Raw genomic sequence first — 17339 nt, forward strand, 5'->3', positions numbered from 1 at the left:
GCAACAGAATTGTACACAATGCTTAAAGAAGCATTTAGAGATAATGCAATGAGCTCATCCAAAGAATACACACCAAGTGAGGTGCAATCTTGAGCATGTTCATTGCTTTTTTCAATAGGGAGGGAATTATTCTTTGAGAATTTGTTCCATGAGATCAAACTGAAAGTCAAAATTTTTATATGGATGTTTTGAGGTGCCTGTGTGAAAATGTTAGACGAAAAAGACCAGATCTTTGGAAAACTCACACTGGTTGTTGCATCATGACAACAACTCACTCACACAGCTATCCCTATTCAACAATTTCTTGTCAAAAATAAAATGGCCATGGTTCTCCACCCTCCTTATTCACCAGACTTTGCACCATGTGATTTTTTTTATTTCCATGACTGAAATAAAGTGCTAAAAAAGGACAATGATTTGAGAACATTGATGACATTCAAACAGAATCACAGCAAGTGCTTAACAATGTCACAAAAATACATTCCAGGAATGTTTTTAAAACTGAATGCTACAGAAGAAGGAGTTTTTTTGAAGGCAACAACTCTCAATGAATTAACATGTACTTCAGACATTTTCATTGGACCAGTCCTAGAACTTTTTGACTGCACCTTGTAGTTAAAATAGAGTAATCATATTTAAATAAATCATTCTAAATACAATATGATGATAGCAGAAAATATAAAAACTTTGAAAAGAATCTAAATACAGTTGTACCTGGTATTTTCAATGACATTAACTTTGAATGCTTCAGAGTTTGAATGCTAAAANTGAATGATTAAGTTTATTTACTAAAATATTTAATTACATGCAAATACTTTTGACATTTCAAAAATTATAACCATCAGACAAATGGAGCATATATGTTACCGGCCAAACCCAATTTCAGACCAAACTAGTTTATCCTATGCATTTCAGGATATACTAGTTTAGCCTAGGATAATCTAGTTTGGCCTAAATACTTTAGGCTTAACTAGTTTGATCTAGGCTGAACTGATTTATATACTACAAATAGGTGCCAGTATAAAAAAAATAATAATTTTGTGTAATTCGAAATGCCACCACAGTGCATCCAGTGGTTAAAGTGTATCTAGGTAATCCCAATAGCGGTGCTTCAGTTAGGTTGGTTTGATTAGGTTAATTTAACTACATTTTTAGTAGACGTTTCCTTTTTTATCTTTTGTTCAAGAACTACTGTGAATCAATAACTAGTGACTTTAAACAATGGGCAGCCTGCCAGCAGCTTCCCTCTGGGAGGAGTCCGCTGGGAGCACGAACAATCCGAAATGCCACCTTTGGGGTTACCTAGGTACACTTTAACCCATCCTGTAAAAATAAATAAAAGATTAAATATTTTATATGTTACATTAAGAAACACAAACAAGTTCATTTTTAATTTTAGTTTGACTTTAAAAGTTATTTTTATTATTTCATTTGAATTTCTGAAAATATTTTCGAAAGTAATTACCTTTAAAAGTGCACGGCTTAATAAAAAAAATACAAACTGATAAGTACTGATTAGCTTATTTTTATTTTATAGTTTTGTACAAGTGTTGTGTCACTTCTAATCAATACCGGTTTTTTATAATTAAGTAGACTATGTTTGAATAAATATTACTCATCTAATTGATTGCCTTTTAATTTTATTTTAACCATTAATATACTTAAATCAGGCCTGGCCAACCCGTGGCCCGTCACATTAAATTGTGTGGCACGCTAAGCGATATTACATATTCAATATCTATTAAAACTTTCGTTTTCCATTTTGTGTATACCAAAACAATTAAATAAATGAAAATTTGCATGTGTCATTGTTATAATGCGCAAGTGCGAGTACAAACTCTTGGTATAACAATGAAATCTTATTCATTTTGCATTTGTTTTACTTTTTTAAAAGCATTTTGCCTAAATTGTGTCCCATTGTAATGTTACACTTGATCAAAGTGGCCTGCGAAACAATTTGGGTTGGCCAGGCCTGACTTAAATAATAATAATTCTAAATCAGTTCGGCCTAAGACAAACTAGTTAAGACTAAAGTATTTAGGTCAAACTAGATTGTCCTAGGCTAAACTAATATATCCTGACACGCGAAGGATAAATTAGTTTGGCCTGAAATTGGGTTTGGCTGGTAACATATACAATATTCAAATAATAATTTTTTTAAAAATATGCTAACAGATTCAAAGTACACAGTCTAAACCTTAGTGCACAGTTTTTGTGCATGGCTTGCAGGAATTTTTTTGCAGGAATTTGAACTGACTTGATAAAAATTCTTTAGTAAGTAATAGATATGTATTATATCAGGGATGAACAACCTTTTTTGAAGAAGGGCCAAATTAGGATTAAGTTAATTGACTGGGGGCCGGACCTCCAAGTGATTAATGCGTTGTCTGATGCAATTTGCGAGATTCTTTGTTGTATCATCATGTGGTTAAGACCGATTGTTTGAAAACACTGTCTTCTCAGGACACATCTCACTTGCGATGATAAGACACTTTTTTATCATATCGCCATCTGTGAAAGGTTTCCCATTCTTGGCTATTAAAGCAGATATTTTTAGGCTGGCTTCAACAGCCGCATTCAATTCTCCAGATTGTTTCTTGAACACATTTTGTTGGCTGATTAGTGATCGTCGTAATGATTCGATTTTCCGTTTGCGTTCCGTACCTTGTAGAAGGAAATCCTTGTGTTGGCTTTCATGATGTCGCTTCAGGTTGAATTCTTTTGGCACTGCTATTGTTCCATTGCACAAAAGGCAAATAATGCTGTTGTTCTGTTGCACAAAACAGTACTTGTTAGTCCACACTTCCACTTCTTGAAACTGATGATTCTCGCGATTGACCTTGCGTTTAATGCCCGGCGCCATACTGTTCACTCTGCAAAACAATGTCTCATTGTGCCGAAAATTCTGAGGCCCGCAACAAATCATGTTTGAGATAAGGCAAGCTAGACTACCACGTGCTTTGTTCTGTATCCACTCTGACCAAAGACTAAAGAGGCGGGGACAGAAGACTATTACGCACACGTGGCCAGGCAGGTCTTAATTCGTTCGACCCCTGTCCGGGCGTCTCCACCATTTCTCAGAATTTGTGAGTCAGATCGTCAACATGCCAGGTGCAGGACACTAATCCATCATAAATGTGGTTACCATTCTTACCTAAATTATATTTATGGCCCGTCAGTTTTACCCCCGTGTTCAGAAATGAATCAAAAGTGATTAACACAGTGCAGTGGAAAATCTGAATATTTTAAATATAATTATTAAAATTGCGATATCTCGTTTCAAATTGGCGCTAGAATCAATCTGTTTTTTTTTTTCTGTCCTAAATATATCACAGTTTACGACTGTTAAATTTCAAATAAAATAAAAATTAAAAATAATAATTTAATTTTAAATTTACGAAAAAAAGAATGTAAAAATAAAAGTAAATAAAAAGTTCCAATTAATTTACTACTTAAATAACCTAAATATATCTGTTTTCTTTCAAACAAAAGAAACCGCAGCTTTCTAGCTACACGGAATCATTTTACAACCCTCTTTGTTGACAAGTTTATGGCTTGACGCGGTTTGTAATAATTATTAAATCCAAAATATTTTAATGCAAATGGCTTCCTTTTAGTCGTAATGACTCTATTCCAACTACAGTATTAATTTTCTTGGTCCAACTTAATAATAATAAATTTGATGTGAAAAATTTTTTTTCTATTCTTTGTCTATGGAGAGATATTGTTGTAAATTATTGGTTTTATAGCTTTTTGTACATTCCTTTTTGAACTCTGGTTAGTTTTTTTCTAGTTTGAATGACATTAGGTTGACGAATAAGCGTCTTTTCAGAAAAGATTGATTCAAATTCGACTATACCAATCAGAATCTAGAATGTAAACAAATGCTAAAAAATCGTTATTTTCATGGTTTTTCAGCGCTATTTTCACTTATTTTTGTTATTTGACGCTATTTAGACGAATAGGCAAGTTTTCCGAAGCATAAAATTGAAGATTTCCCGCCAAAATAGAAACTTCCCGATAACATCGGAAATGACGTTCTAACATCATTTTAAAATATTCGATATCTAAAGCAGAAAGTGTTAGCTAAAAATAGACTTATTTATAGAACAATCCCCCATTTCTCACCTCAGGGAAAGTCATAAAACAGTTGGGTGCTAATGACTTTGTGAAAGGGAAAAAGTTCTACACTTAGAAACTTCGAAAGAAGGGATTTGGCCTGTACCGTCCGCGGGCCGCATAAACATTGATAGGGGGCCGTATGTGGCCCGCAGGCCGCAGGTTGTGCACCCCTGATTATATCAATGGTGTGGTTTTCTTTATATTTTTTAAAAAATTGATTTAAAAAAAAATTCTTTAGATTTAATTTAAGATAAATAGTAAGCATATATTCAATGAATATAAAATAAAATAAAACATATAATCATATTAGTTTAGGATGGTTACAAGTTATAATTTTAACATTTTGTAAAGCATTATCCATATCTCTGATAGTTCAAGAGTGGGTTTGTTACAGAGTTCTAACATTATTATGTATAGTGACTTCCATAGAAAGATAATTCTATAATCTAAATATCATTCTGGAAGGAAAGCTTCATCCCATAAACATGTAAAATTATTTTCTAATACATTCTTACTATTATAAATTTCATCTTTATGTTTTTGAAAATGGTTTGCTAATTTTCTGGTAATAGTCTGTAAATAAAAGGTTTTTGATCCCATTCACTCTTGATGTAATGGAATCATATAGATTCCTGATTTCTCTAAAAACTAAAAAGGCAAGACTATTCCTATCATTAAATTGTATTCTATGCAGAGATAGAATTATACTTTCCATCAAGCCTCAACTATCAAGTCTCAATGTATTTTTTGGTGCATGAAGAGCTCTGAGTGGTGACTACAGCAGTATTCAATGCAGGGTATTCATACACCAAATTTAAATGTTAACAACATGGTCTGCAAGTCTCTCTTCCCATCCATTGCCTTATGCATTAATGATAAAAAGAAAAATCTTTGCACACTCTTCCAGTCCATATTTAAGAGCCATAACTCTATCTATAGTTCGTGCTTTCAAGAAATATAAAGTTATACTTTCCGTCAAGCCTCAACTATCTATGCATAGAATACTATGTAATAATAGGAATAGTCTTGCCTTTTTAGAGAAATCAGGAATCTATATGATTCCATTACAACAAGCAAGGATCAAACACCTTTATGTAGGGACTAAGAATTGGACCTTCATGCTGTTAGCCTATTCGATTTCCACGGTTAAGCCATATGGGTTGTCATTAACCGATTCCACAAATGCCGTCACGTCCGGTACATTTTTCCATAGGATGATGATACGATCATCATCCTATGGAAAAATGTACCGGACGTGACGGCATTTGTGGAATCGGTTAATGACAACCCATATGGCTTAACCGTGGAAATCCATAGGGACTACTACAAGAAAATTAGCATACCATCAGGACAACAGCAATAATAGTAGGATCACTACCAACCTTGCTAAAAATGTATTAGAAAATAATTTTACATTTTTATGGACTGAAGTTCCCCCCTTATCAAGCAATGTTTTGACTGCAGAACCTTTTTTGAATCTTGAACTACCAGAACTATGGGTAACACTTTGCAAAATGTTAACATTACAACTTATATATTTACATTATTTTAGGATAACTACATTTTCTTTTTTACTTTATTTTGTATTCATTGAATACATGCTTCCTATTTGTCTTAAATTAAAACTAAAGAATTTTTGTCAAGTCTGTTTGAATTTCTGCAAAAACTACACACTAAGGTTTAGAATCTGTTAATGTATTTTTAAAAAATTTGTTATTCAAATATTGTATATGCTCCATTTGCCTGACAATGACATTTTGAAAATGTGAAAAATACTTGCTTGTAATTAAACATTTTCAAGTAAACAATCTTAACACTAAAAGACAGTGTAGTTTATTCTTATTCTAAGTTTGGCATCATTTGTGAGTCTATTTTATACACTGTAAAACCTTGAATGATTGAATTTTCACTGTATATGAAATCACATATAATTTTTAAAAAATGTTATTTTCATTGATTTTATACTAGCACATGGACAAAATAAATCTTAGTATGACAAATATGATAAAATAAATGAGTTTATTGTATAAAATAAATTAAACAAAGTTTTCAACTATTAAGAAGTTTTTATTTAAACAAATGCAATTTCTAAGAAAAAAAATAAATAAAAATTCATTTAGAAAATTATAAATTAATAAAAATTTTTTTATTACATTAATTAAAATTAAATTTTATTTTTGTATATTCTTTACTTTATTCTTTGAAAAATTTTATAAACTTATTCAAAACATATTCATTTATTACCATTTGCATGCAATCTTGTTCTTCATCTGTAGTTAAAAGTAATTGTTTAATTTCTTCCCATTTTTTAATCCTTGTTAAATCATATTTTTCTTCCATTGGTATAGCATGTCTTAAGGAACCATTTGTAATATTTATTCCTAGGATTTTATACTTGCATTGAATAATAAGCATCATAGCTCTTGTGCTAAAATTAATATAAATTGAATTAACAAATGAAAAAATAAATGTAAATATAATAATTATATTAATTAATATAATACAATAATTAAAAGAAAGTAATTGAATATTTTCATTTTTTCTAAAATACTTTTTCTTGAAAAATAAGGACATTTTATAAATACACTCATATTCTGATTAACACTCAGAATGCACACATTCCTGAAAATGAAATTCTAAGCAAATTAGTGCAAAATATCATTATAATACTTTTATAGTAGCTAGATTGAAAAAAGTTCTTTTTGGATATGATTGAAAATGCTTTTTGTCTTTACCAAGGTTGTCAAGTAGCTTAAAAGCATATGGCATTGCATTTATCATTCATCTAAATATTAAGCCATTTTTCTATTTATTCAAACAAATGGCTTCTTGAACAAGTTAATACTGGCTCTCACTTGTATGGAATTGTAAAAGAAAACATGCAGATGACCTTGACAGAACAGTTTTGATGTTCTGTTGATGAAAAGAGTGCAGCCACTTTGAGTTGATTTTGTCTCAATTTTTCTGTTGCAGTAAAAATTGGTGAGAGAGTATTTGACCAACCACATTACTTTTGATTGATAAGTTTCGTATATTAATAAAGCTATTAACATAATCTAAATATATAAAATTACTTGTCCTGACTGACTGAGTGAGTGAGTGAGTAAGTGATTGATTCATCATTGCCAACAGCAAACTGCTGAACCCAAAGAGGTGAAATTTTGTACACAGGGTACATCATGAAAACGCACACTAAGAAAGAATTTTTTGAAAATTCCCCGCGGGGGAGAGAAAGGATTAAGGCTTAACCTGAAGAACAGCTTCTACTGTACTATTTTAGATGCAATTTTTTGTTTTTAACTAAGTTTAGTCTTCACTGAGTTCTTAAGTGTATTAAATTGATAACATTTCAAATTGTTATAAATATTTTTATATATTTTGATTTTTTAACCAAATGTTTGAACCGTTTTAAAATGATCCAGAAAATTGAAAACTGTTTGTTTGATTCTCAGCAATTCTCATCAATCTCAGTGGTAGGTGTTATATAACAATTACTATAGTTGTTGAAATACTGAATATAAATGGGGTTTGCTTGCAAAACCCCCGTGGGCAAAGTCGCAGGTAACAGCTGGTCTAATATATAGCAAGCACTTTCTAAATATTAAAATCTATTTTCAGCAGTCATGACAACATACAAAGTCTTGCAGGAAAAGTTTACAAAACAAACTGTGTCAATGGGAATCATTAGATGGGTTTTCAACTGTTATATGCAGTGGTTTAAGCTGCTTTTTTTTTCTATAGTTTATCCATACATTATGTCTGCATTTTTCTTGAACTTTTTATTCCCCCTCCCCTCATCATTACAATTTGTCCAAGTTTCCGTAACCCACACTCTTCAGAAATCCAACAAAACTCAATCCCTCTCAAAATCTTTATCATTTTATGAATAATAAAATCCATAAACTGTATAAAATTTAACGAAATAAAACAGATGTGCACCGAAGTTCAACTTCTCCTCTCCCCCTTGTCTGACTCTGTCAGACTTGTCTTAATCCCCTCCCTGCCTTCCAGTGTGGATGTCATTTATAGACTGAGAATTATATGATAAGAACTAGAAGTAAGAAATTTAAGATCTAACTAAAAACCCAACACCTTATTAATCCAGCAATATTTAATAAGATAATAATAACGTTTTCGACTGTTTTAAACAGCCTTCATCAGTTAAACTATTTCAAACTAAAAGAATGCTAAAAATAGAATACAAGCTTTTAAAAACTCAAATTCCAACGTAAAACGCAGTTGTATAACAAAAACGTACAAAAATTGCACATACGATTCTTATCGGAATAAAAATAAAATAAAAATACACATAATCAAATTTTTTTGCCGCAATAATGTCTATTATAAGTTTACCATTTAGTTTGAAATAGTTTAACTGATGAAGGCTGTTTAAAACAGTCGAAAACGTTATTATTATCTTATTAAATATTGCTGGATTAATAAGGTGTTGGGTTTTTAGTTATACATTATCCAGTAAGTTCATTATTTGTTTATTTAAGATCTAAGTTGATGAAACCTTCCTCTTATCCACATTACTTTTCTGGCTATTATATATAACAGAAGACAATTAGTCAAAAAATGACTCCCTCAGATTTTTATATTTTTGGATTCTGGGAACCTTTAAACAGTGAGAAAGGCAAAAAAATTCAGGATTTTTTCCCTTATGTATGGATGTTGATGTATGTGGAGGGCACAATTTTGTTCACCCTCTTTTAAGCTTAATAACTCCTGTGCTTTTTGTTGAAAATTTCTGAAATTTTTCAAGAGGTTTGTTTATTAGGGGATTGATGCTATTAAATTTTGGTGATTAAACCCCAAGGGAATGTGGAGATAAAAGGGATCATGTGTATCTCCAGTAGGGTCTGACTTGATATCAATTTTACTCATTATTAGCATTTACAATATTTTATAAAACACATTCCTACTCTCAAAATTAAGATTTTTGCCATTTTATAATAGTTAAAAATATAAAAAGTTTTTAAAATAAAATATCGTAACAGATGGCACCACCAAATGTTGTCGGGAAAGTTAAGCAACTTGTTGCTGGATTTTTTTTAGAATTGCACTTATTGTAAATATTGTCAAATTGAAAGAAGCACTAATATTGACTTGATACTCACCAACTTCAAATCAATGTAATACTTGTAATTTCAAAGCCAGAGAAACACTTTACTTTTTGCATTTTTGTGCCAATATCACTTGTACACTTTCTTCTTAATGTAATAGGTAGAATGCACTAAAAATGCATCACAAAAGCTAACTAAATACAAGGACTCTAGATGAATTATCATGAATGACTGATTGAGCATATTAAATGAGTCATGTAACAGGTGAGATGAGTTGTCTTAGAGTGCAATAGCATACCTATGAACAATTTTCATTCCCTTTTCTTATCTTGTTTTCATATCTCAAAAAAATAAATAAAAATTGTATCTGAACTATACAGTTTAGAATCATAAAATCTGAATTAATAAAAATTTACTTTAGTGTTTCCCAAAGTATTACTTGCAATGTCCAACATAGGTCATAGTTTGAGTGGTTGAAAAAAGCTTTCAAAATTAAATTTTAAATTTTAAAAAATCCAGCAACAAGTTACTGAATTTTTTAAATTTAATTTTAAAACCGAGAAAAGTCTGCATGGCTAATCTGTTGATCATGCACAAACCCATAACCAACCACCATCTTCAGTACTTTTATCCACTTTTTTGTTTTCTTTCATTCAGTATCTTCAAATTGTGCAAAATATCCACTCAAAACCCATTTAATGTGGTATATATCTTTATTCTAATGTTTTCAATTTTGTTCAACAATCTTCTTCAGGGAAAAACAATGTATTTTTTTCCCCTGAAGAACTGTCCAAATTGAAAAACTGTCTGGGCCACAATTACAATTACCACTAATCTGAAGCCCTACCAGTAAAAGTTGGTTGACCTTAAAAATGCTAAATTGCCACCGTGAGACCTGGATGGAAAATTAAAAAAGCAATCAGGAGAGAGGACTAGTGGGAGGAGCCTCTTTCTTTCTTTCTGTTCACTCAGGTTCATATGGAGACTCTAGCCTGTTGGCTTTCTCTCCAAAGCACACCACCTTGCGGTTAAACAAAGTGATCTGTTCGATAAACAAATCGCTCCAAGGCCTCTACGTGCTGGCGAGGAGGGAGAGGGAGGAGCTTCATGGTACCAAAGAACAGGCAGATGTAAATCATCAACAGATGGATCTAGAAAACACTCACTGTACAGACAGATGTTTTTTGTGTACAACACCAAATTTTAAATGATTTCATTGAATGTATTTTTAATTGAATAAAATCAAATTCCAACAGGTTCCTACTGGTTAATTTTAATTTAGAATTTCTGGAAGAAAAGAATCAGCATGGAATGGTACTCAAATCTGCATGTGCATGGTAGACAGAAGTTGAAAAGCATCTACTGTGGACAGGATATTTCATGGATAAAAATTTCACAATATCAGATGCTGAACTGTCTGGAGAGTGAGCTCTGTTATTCTAATGTTTTTTACTTATAATGCAACCTTTTCTTTTTACTGGTAAGAAAACTAGGTTTTTAATTATGTATCTAAACATGTTTAAAATAAAAACTTACCTGAAAACTGATACTAGTATCATTATGAATATGCCTTCAAGTAAACCACTCTGAAAGAAAAAAAAAATTAAGAAGCTTAATTTTTTCAAGTTGTCTTCAAAATTTAATTTACCTGATTTAGATAAATTCAAAATAAACCAAATATAACATACATTATAGCTTTATCTAAGAGCAGGACATTTTTGAAGTTCTTGGTCCAATTTCAGTTGTTTTGAATATGGATAAAAATTTTTCAATTGAAAAATTGTAATCATTGAATTAAATTCAAGTTTGAATGAATTAAAATTAGAGATTCAAAACATAATTTGACTGATTATAATTAAATAACAGTTTGCAAACATTTAAATAATTGAAATTGGACCAATAAAACAAAACTATATGACTAATCATTAAAATTATCTGCTTGTTTTAATTTAGATCTAATATTTATAACAATCAAAATGACTGTTAAATTTTCTCTAGGTTGTTTTTTTTTTTATGTACTGTACTGTACATAGATCATAGAATAACCCAGAATATAATCTAGTACTGTATTATTTTTTATTTAAAAGAAACAATTAATGAAAAACTGATTATTTTATTACTGAATTCATAAAAAGACTTATTACATGGCTTTTATTACTTTATATCAAATTATTCAAAACTTGCGTGTCAATTTAAATTTTAATAAACAGATAAATTTTAATATTGATATAATGGTCTTATCATTCATTGGCTTTGGTTTGTATAAAAAGATATTGTACTATGCAGAATAAGTAATTTTCTAGTAAATATAATATACTGTTTAAACAGAGATTAAATATGAGTAAAAATAAAGTATATTTGAGATATGTAATGTTATATCAGTGCTAGAAAATAATTTTATCACTATGATAAAAACATTTGGAAAGTAAGAAAAAGGATAGTAACAAACAAAAATCCTTTATATCATGTCAGTTTCACCCTGTAATATTGTAAATGATCTGAAAGTTCTATTAGAAAATGTTGACAGTGAAATATAGATTTTAATTGAAAAAGTCAATATTTAACAACATTTACAATTTTCCAAATACTGAATGTTCAAAACCACAGTAAATATATCAAAAATGCAAGTGACAGACAATTTGAAAGCCACATGATAAATAACAACAACATGGCAGATAGTTTAAAATTATAAATAAGCTAATCTGATTTTAATATTTAATAATAAAAAGATTATAAAGAACAATAATAAACATCTTAATATATAACATTAAGGCACAAACTCAAATAAGATAGTTAATTCTTTCAAAAATCTAAATTTTATTAAATTATGCTCGTAAAGTTAACCAATTGTAATCATGAATCTATTTATCAGACTATTTTCAACATTAAAAGATGTTTATGACATGACATTTCATAAAAGATAAAAGGTTATCATAAACATATCAAAACTCATAAAGATAAAAAAATTGTTTCTATTTTAAGTTTCATAAAATTATATTGGATTTTCTTCAAAGTCAGAATATTTTTGAAACAATTTAGGTCATCTTCAGAATATGACAAATTACAAAATACTTTTTCCTTACAAATTTGTATTCTGAAGTTTTTAAAATTTATATAATGAATGCTTTTTCCTTTATATTAGAATGAAAATTTTAGAAAAGAATCATATGGAAGAAATAACAACTTAATTTTTTAAACATTTTTAATCTACATCCTTCATTATAAGGCTACATAAATGCTAATTATAAAATTAATTATTAAACAAACACTCATTAAGTTATATAACTCATATTAAATTTTTTCTCATTAAAAATATTTAATATACTATTAATCAAATCAAATTTAATATACTATTGATTACAGTTTAAAAATCAGATAATAATTTATTCAAAATCCGTAAGTTGAGATTTTAAAAGTTCTTCAAAATTCTTATTGTCAAAAATATATTTTGAAGTAATGAGTTTGAAGAAAATAAAAATTGTTGTTTATTTATTTGTTTTTATAATATATTAATTTTCTCCAAAGTTAGAAAAAAATTATAAAATTAAAGAAACATATTTCTGACATTTCATTTTGATCAAAACTTTTAAAGTTATTGAAGAAATAAAAATAAAAAAAAAATTAAAACTTAAGAATTCAAAAATGCTTTGAGTGAAAAAATAAAAACTACATTTATTTTATTTACTTGTATATTTTTGTTTTATTGAAGCAAAGTTTAAGGTTATAATTTTAACATTTTGAATCAGACATATCTTCAGAGGAAAACAAACAAAACTTTGAATTAGCCTAACGAAACAAGATACTGATAATGATCAACTTTGTTATGCTCTTTGAAAATATTTTGTTGTTTCTCTGTATGGGTAACTTTGATACTGTTTGGTATTTGCACATTTGCTTACCTGCTAATTGCCTTTACAATATTTCAATTGCAGTACAGTATTTGTAAAAAACATAGTTATATCAAAAACTGTAAAAATTGGAAATAAAGAAAAGTACAGTAAAAACTGCATTAGAAGAGCATAACAAAGTTGATCATTGTCAGTATCTTGTTTTGTTATTACATCATACTCCCATACAATAACAACAACCAACAACCCCATATAATAATATAAAAGATGGGAGAGCAAACAGATAGTGAGGGGCTTAAGAATGTGCAGAGAGAAGATAAAACATACTACATCAGACAGTTGCAGAACCCATAAATAAATAACATGACCGTTACAATAAAAACACAGACTAATACCTGTAATACAGTTAAAAGGAAACAATTTATTATAATAATAAACATTTTCAACTGTCTTTGATGATTGCTGTTAAAGATGTCAAAAACATTTATTCTTATAATAAACAGATTTAAAGACGGAATAATGGTTACAGAAAATTTGCATGACAGCAAAAAGGAAGATGCTAAAAAAAAAAAAAAATGTCAATGCCAGGAAACTGCCAATGGTAGCTTCTGCTCTTTCAAAAATATACAGTACTTTGATAACTTGTGCAAGGAGTTGCAAGAATCAAATGCCATTTCTGAATGCAGTCTCAAGTTTAAGCTTTAGAAACAGCCTGACTCCTGTATGCTAAAGCCTTGAAAAACAAAAAAATATATATAAATCAAGCAACATTAACTCTTTTTCCAAACTGTTATAACTTAGTCTTACATTTAAGGATAATTTTGGCAAACAATTTTATACTGTATAATTAAATGTATAAATAAAATAAATTTTAGTTGTTATTATTTGCTTATCGAAATTTGTTCATCTAATCTATTTGAATTTTTAAATTCAAAAAGATTAGATGAACAGATCTAATTGAAGAAGACTATCAAACAAAGAAAAAAGAAGAGCAGAGTGGATTTGGAACAGGAAGATCATGTGTGGACAATATTTTCTGTATAAAACAGATTATGGAGAAAAGATTAGCAACAGGACAGGAAACTCGTTTGTTGTTTATAGACTTAATGAAAGCATATGATAATGTCCCAAAATCAAAATTATGGGAGACATTAAAAGAGAACAATATTAATAACATGCTTATTAAAGCAGTTAAAGAATTATATAGTGAATCCATAACAAAAATAAAAATTAGAAAAAAATATCAGAAGGATTTATGGTATCAAAAGGACTAAAACAGGGATGTTGTATCTCACCAACTTTATTTAAAATCTATGTAGAAGGAGTGTTGAAAATATGGAAAAGGAAATGTTGTAATATGGAAATAGATATTAATGGTAAACCAATGTTTACATTGCAATTTGCAGATGATCAGGTGATAATGGCAGAGGATAAGGATGATCTATAACACATGACAAGAAAAATAAAAGAGGAATATTTTAAAGGAGGTTTATATATAAACATGAGTAAAACAAAATATTTATGCATAGGAGGGGCTAAAAGACATGTAACTGGAAGGAAAAAAGACTCAGGAATGTGAACATTACAATTATCTTGGAATACAAATTCACCAAGATGGAAGAGATACATTAGAAATTAATATAAGATTAGCACAAGGTAAGAGAGCAGTTAAAAGATTAAATGAAATATGGTGGAGGAATGAAGAAATAACTAGATCAAGAAAAAAAATATATATATATATTTATATAATGCTATTGTTAAAAGCATTCTGTTATATGGGGCAGAGGCATGGAGAATGACTGGGGAAGAGAAGAAAAAAGTAATACAGTTGAAATAGATGCATTGAGAAGATCGTGCAGAATCTCAAAAAGAGAAAGAATAACTAATGAGAGAATCAAAGACCTAATGGGATTTTTGGAGACAGATTGAAGGAGACAGTTTTGGAAGAAATAAAGAGGAAACAACTTATTTGGTTTGGACATGTGAAAAGAATGAGTGACGAGAGACTCCTGAAAACGTCAGTGGAATACAATCCACAAAAAAGGAAAAAGAGAGGAAGACCCAAACAAACTTGGTATGACAGAGTAAAGTTAGCATGTAATGAAAAAGGGATTAAAGGGGAATGATGTATGGATAGAGAGAGATGGAGTGTTCCTGGAGATTGGAAGGTGACGTCAGATGCCATAAACCAAATATAGATATATAGCTTATTTGCTTATTGTATTAAATATATCCAAATCAGAAATATGCTTCAACTCAGCCACATTAGTTGACATGCAGTAATTTGTGGGGGCTTGGGGGCCATTGAAAATTGAGTTCTGGGAGTTCTAGGTAGGATCCTGCCACCAGATGTGTATTATCAGACACACCCCTCCAATTTATACTCTAGAGAAGACAGATATGTAAGGTGCAAGGGTAAGAGTCACTCTGGTCCAGGAATGAGCATGTCAGGAGGGTGAATGCAAAATCAATTAAACAAACTTAGAAAGAAAAAGAAAAATTTATTACAAAAAATTGGTTATTCTTTAGTCCTTCTCCTCTCTTGTCTATTATGAATTATGTGTGTCCATGTGATACAGATAAAGTAACATCTGTCACCTAACACTATTGAAAAAGGAGGAAATAGCAGGTATCCCCTTTGTCTTTTCCTTCAAATGTTGAAAGATTTATAACAATTAATTGATAATTTTTTTATTCTGATTTGTTTCTCTTAATTATTTTTAATTGGTGTTGCTAAACATTTAAAAGTGGGTCCCTAAAATTGGAAGACTAGACAAAATTCCTTTACAATATTGCTTGATAACAAATAATACTGATATCTCATTCACACATCTTTCAGGTGAGGGTGTAAAGGGCATCTTGTCTGATAGCTAACAATTGTTTGATGAACAACCAGACAAAACAAAAAATGGATATAAAATAATATATAGTTTAAAATACAATAAAATTTCCAAATTATTATTTAAAGAGACTGCATTATTAGCTTAAAAATAAGTTGATTAAAATTAAAATTATAAAGATAATGTTCATAATAATTCAAGAATATGAATGAAAAAATATATGTATAATAACAAGCAAAATTTTGGGGAAATGATGAACCTCACAAATATCTAACTCAATTTTCCTACAGAACTTTCTATTTGATATTTGCAAGATTTCCAAAAACCCTAACCATTGTGAATATCAAGAGTTACCTATATATTATATTGAAGGTAAGTCTGAACATAGTGTTGAAACAGAATTTTATAAACTCATTGAAATTCATTTACTGGTTATCTTAAAAAATTTTAACTAAGCAAAATATATGTTTAAAAGTTCAGAAAAATAAAACATTACATAATTCTAGTTTTTCTTTTCATAAAACAAATACATTTAAGTTTAAATATATTTAAAATCTAACAAATATTGTGTTGACAAATTATTTACTATACAACAAAATATTCTACAATATTTAATTTTTTCAAATACTAATATTACAAAACACAGAAGTATTGTTTTGAAATAATGAGAAAAGATAAAATATATTGACAAAATGGTTAATAAAAAATGTACCTAAAAAAAGTAAAGATCTATTTAAGTTTCATTTTTAAAAATTATTTTTTTGATTACATTATTGTTAACAAAGTTGCAGAGAGTATAAATGCCATCCCCAACAACAGAATAAGAAAACCATTAAAAATAAAAAACTATTATTCTGTTCCAATATTTTAAATATTGAAACTAATATCTTAGATCAAATGAATGTAAAATGCATTAATTATATTTTTTAAGTTTTTGGGCTGCAATTTAAAAAACTTGTAGACCTATAAATTCCCATTCTCATCCGTGTGTAAGTCTGGTCTGTTTTTTCTTAATTAATCTCAAGAACAGAATTAGATAGATGAAATTCAAGACAAGAGAAGGAACCCTTAGGGGCAGCAGGCCCCAACTGACTATGTATGAACTTCTGGTTTGCACTAGAAGTCGCATTATTTCAATTCAAAAGTTTCCTCTGAATACAGTTAATAGATAATTGGCACAGCTATTGTTAAAGGAAAGTATGATGTACAGAGGCAAGATACTACTAATTTGAGGTGGAGAGCATATATTTTAAATAAAATTAAAAATACAAAAAATTACAGAAAATATCATATAACGGACAAGCTTATTAATGATAAGTGCATACAATTTAACATCAGATAATATAGTATATCAAGCTGCAAAAGTCATTCATTAGAAAATAATCATAAACTATATACTCTGTTCTAGACAAAACTTATTATATGCCAAGGCTGTGTACAAGGGATTTTGGGGATTTAACCCA

The 17339-nt window shown here is 29.3% G+C and overlaps 1 protein-coding gene across 1 annotated transcript in view; it reads right to left on the bottom strand.

The window, feature by feature from the left end:
* Nucleotides 1–17339, bottom strand: part of LOC111624810 — a 43165-nt gene that overhangs the window by 23455 nt on the left and 2371 nt on the right. Inside the window, exons 2-4 of the mRNA XM_023367764.1 lie at nt 10725–10774; nt 6352–6550; nt 481–608 (exon numbers count right to left, since the gene is read on the bottom strand). Coding sequence (XP_023223532.1) covers nt 481–608; nt 6352–6550; nt 10725–10774 — 377 coding nt within the window. The remainder of the gene's footprint in view (nt 1–480; nt 609–6351; nt 6551–10724; nt 10775–17339) is intronic.

Source organism: Centruroides sculpturatus, unplaced genomic scaffold (assembly GCF_000671375.1).
Source record: "Centruroides sculpturatus isolate CEXI.00-Female unplaced genomic scaffold, Cexi_2.0 scaffold349, whole genome shotgun sequence".
Lineage (NCBI taxonomy): Eukaryota > Metazoa > Arthropoda > Arachnida > Scorpiones > Buthidae > Centruroides > Centruroides sculpturatus.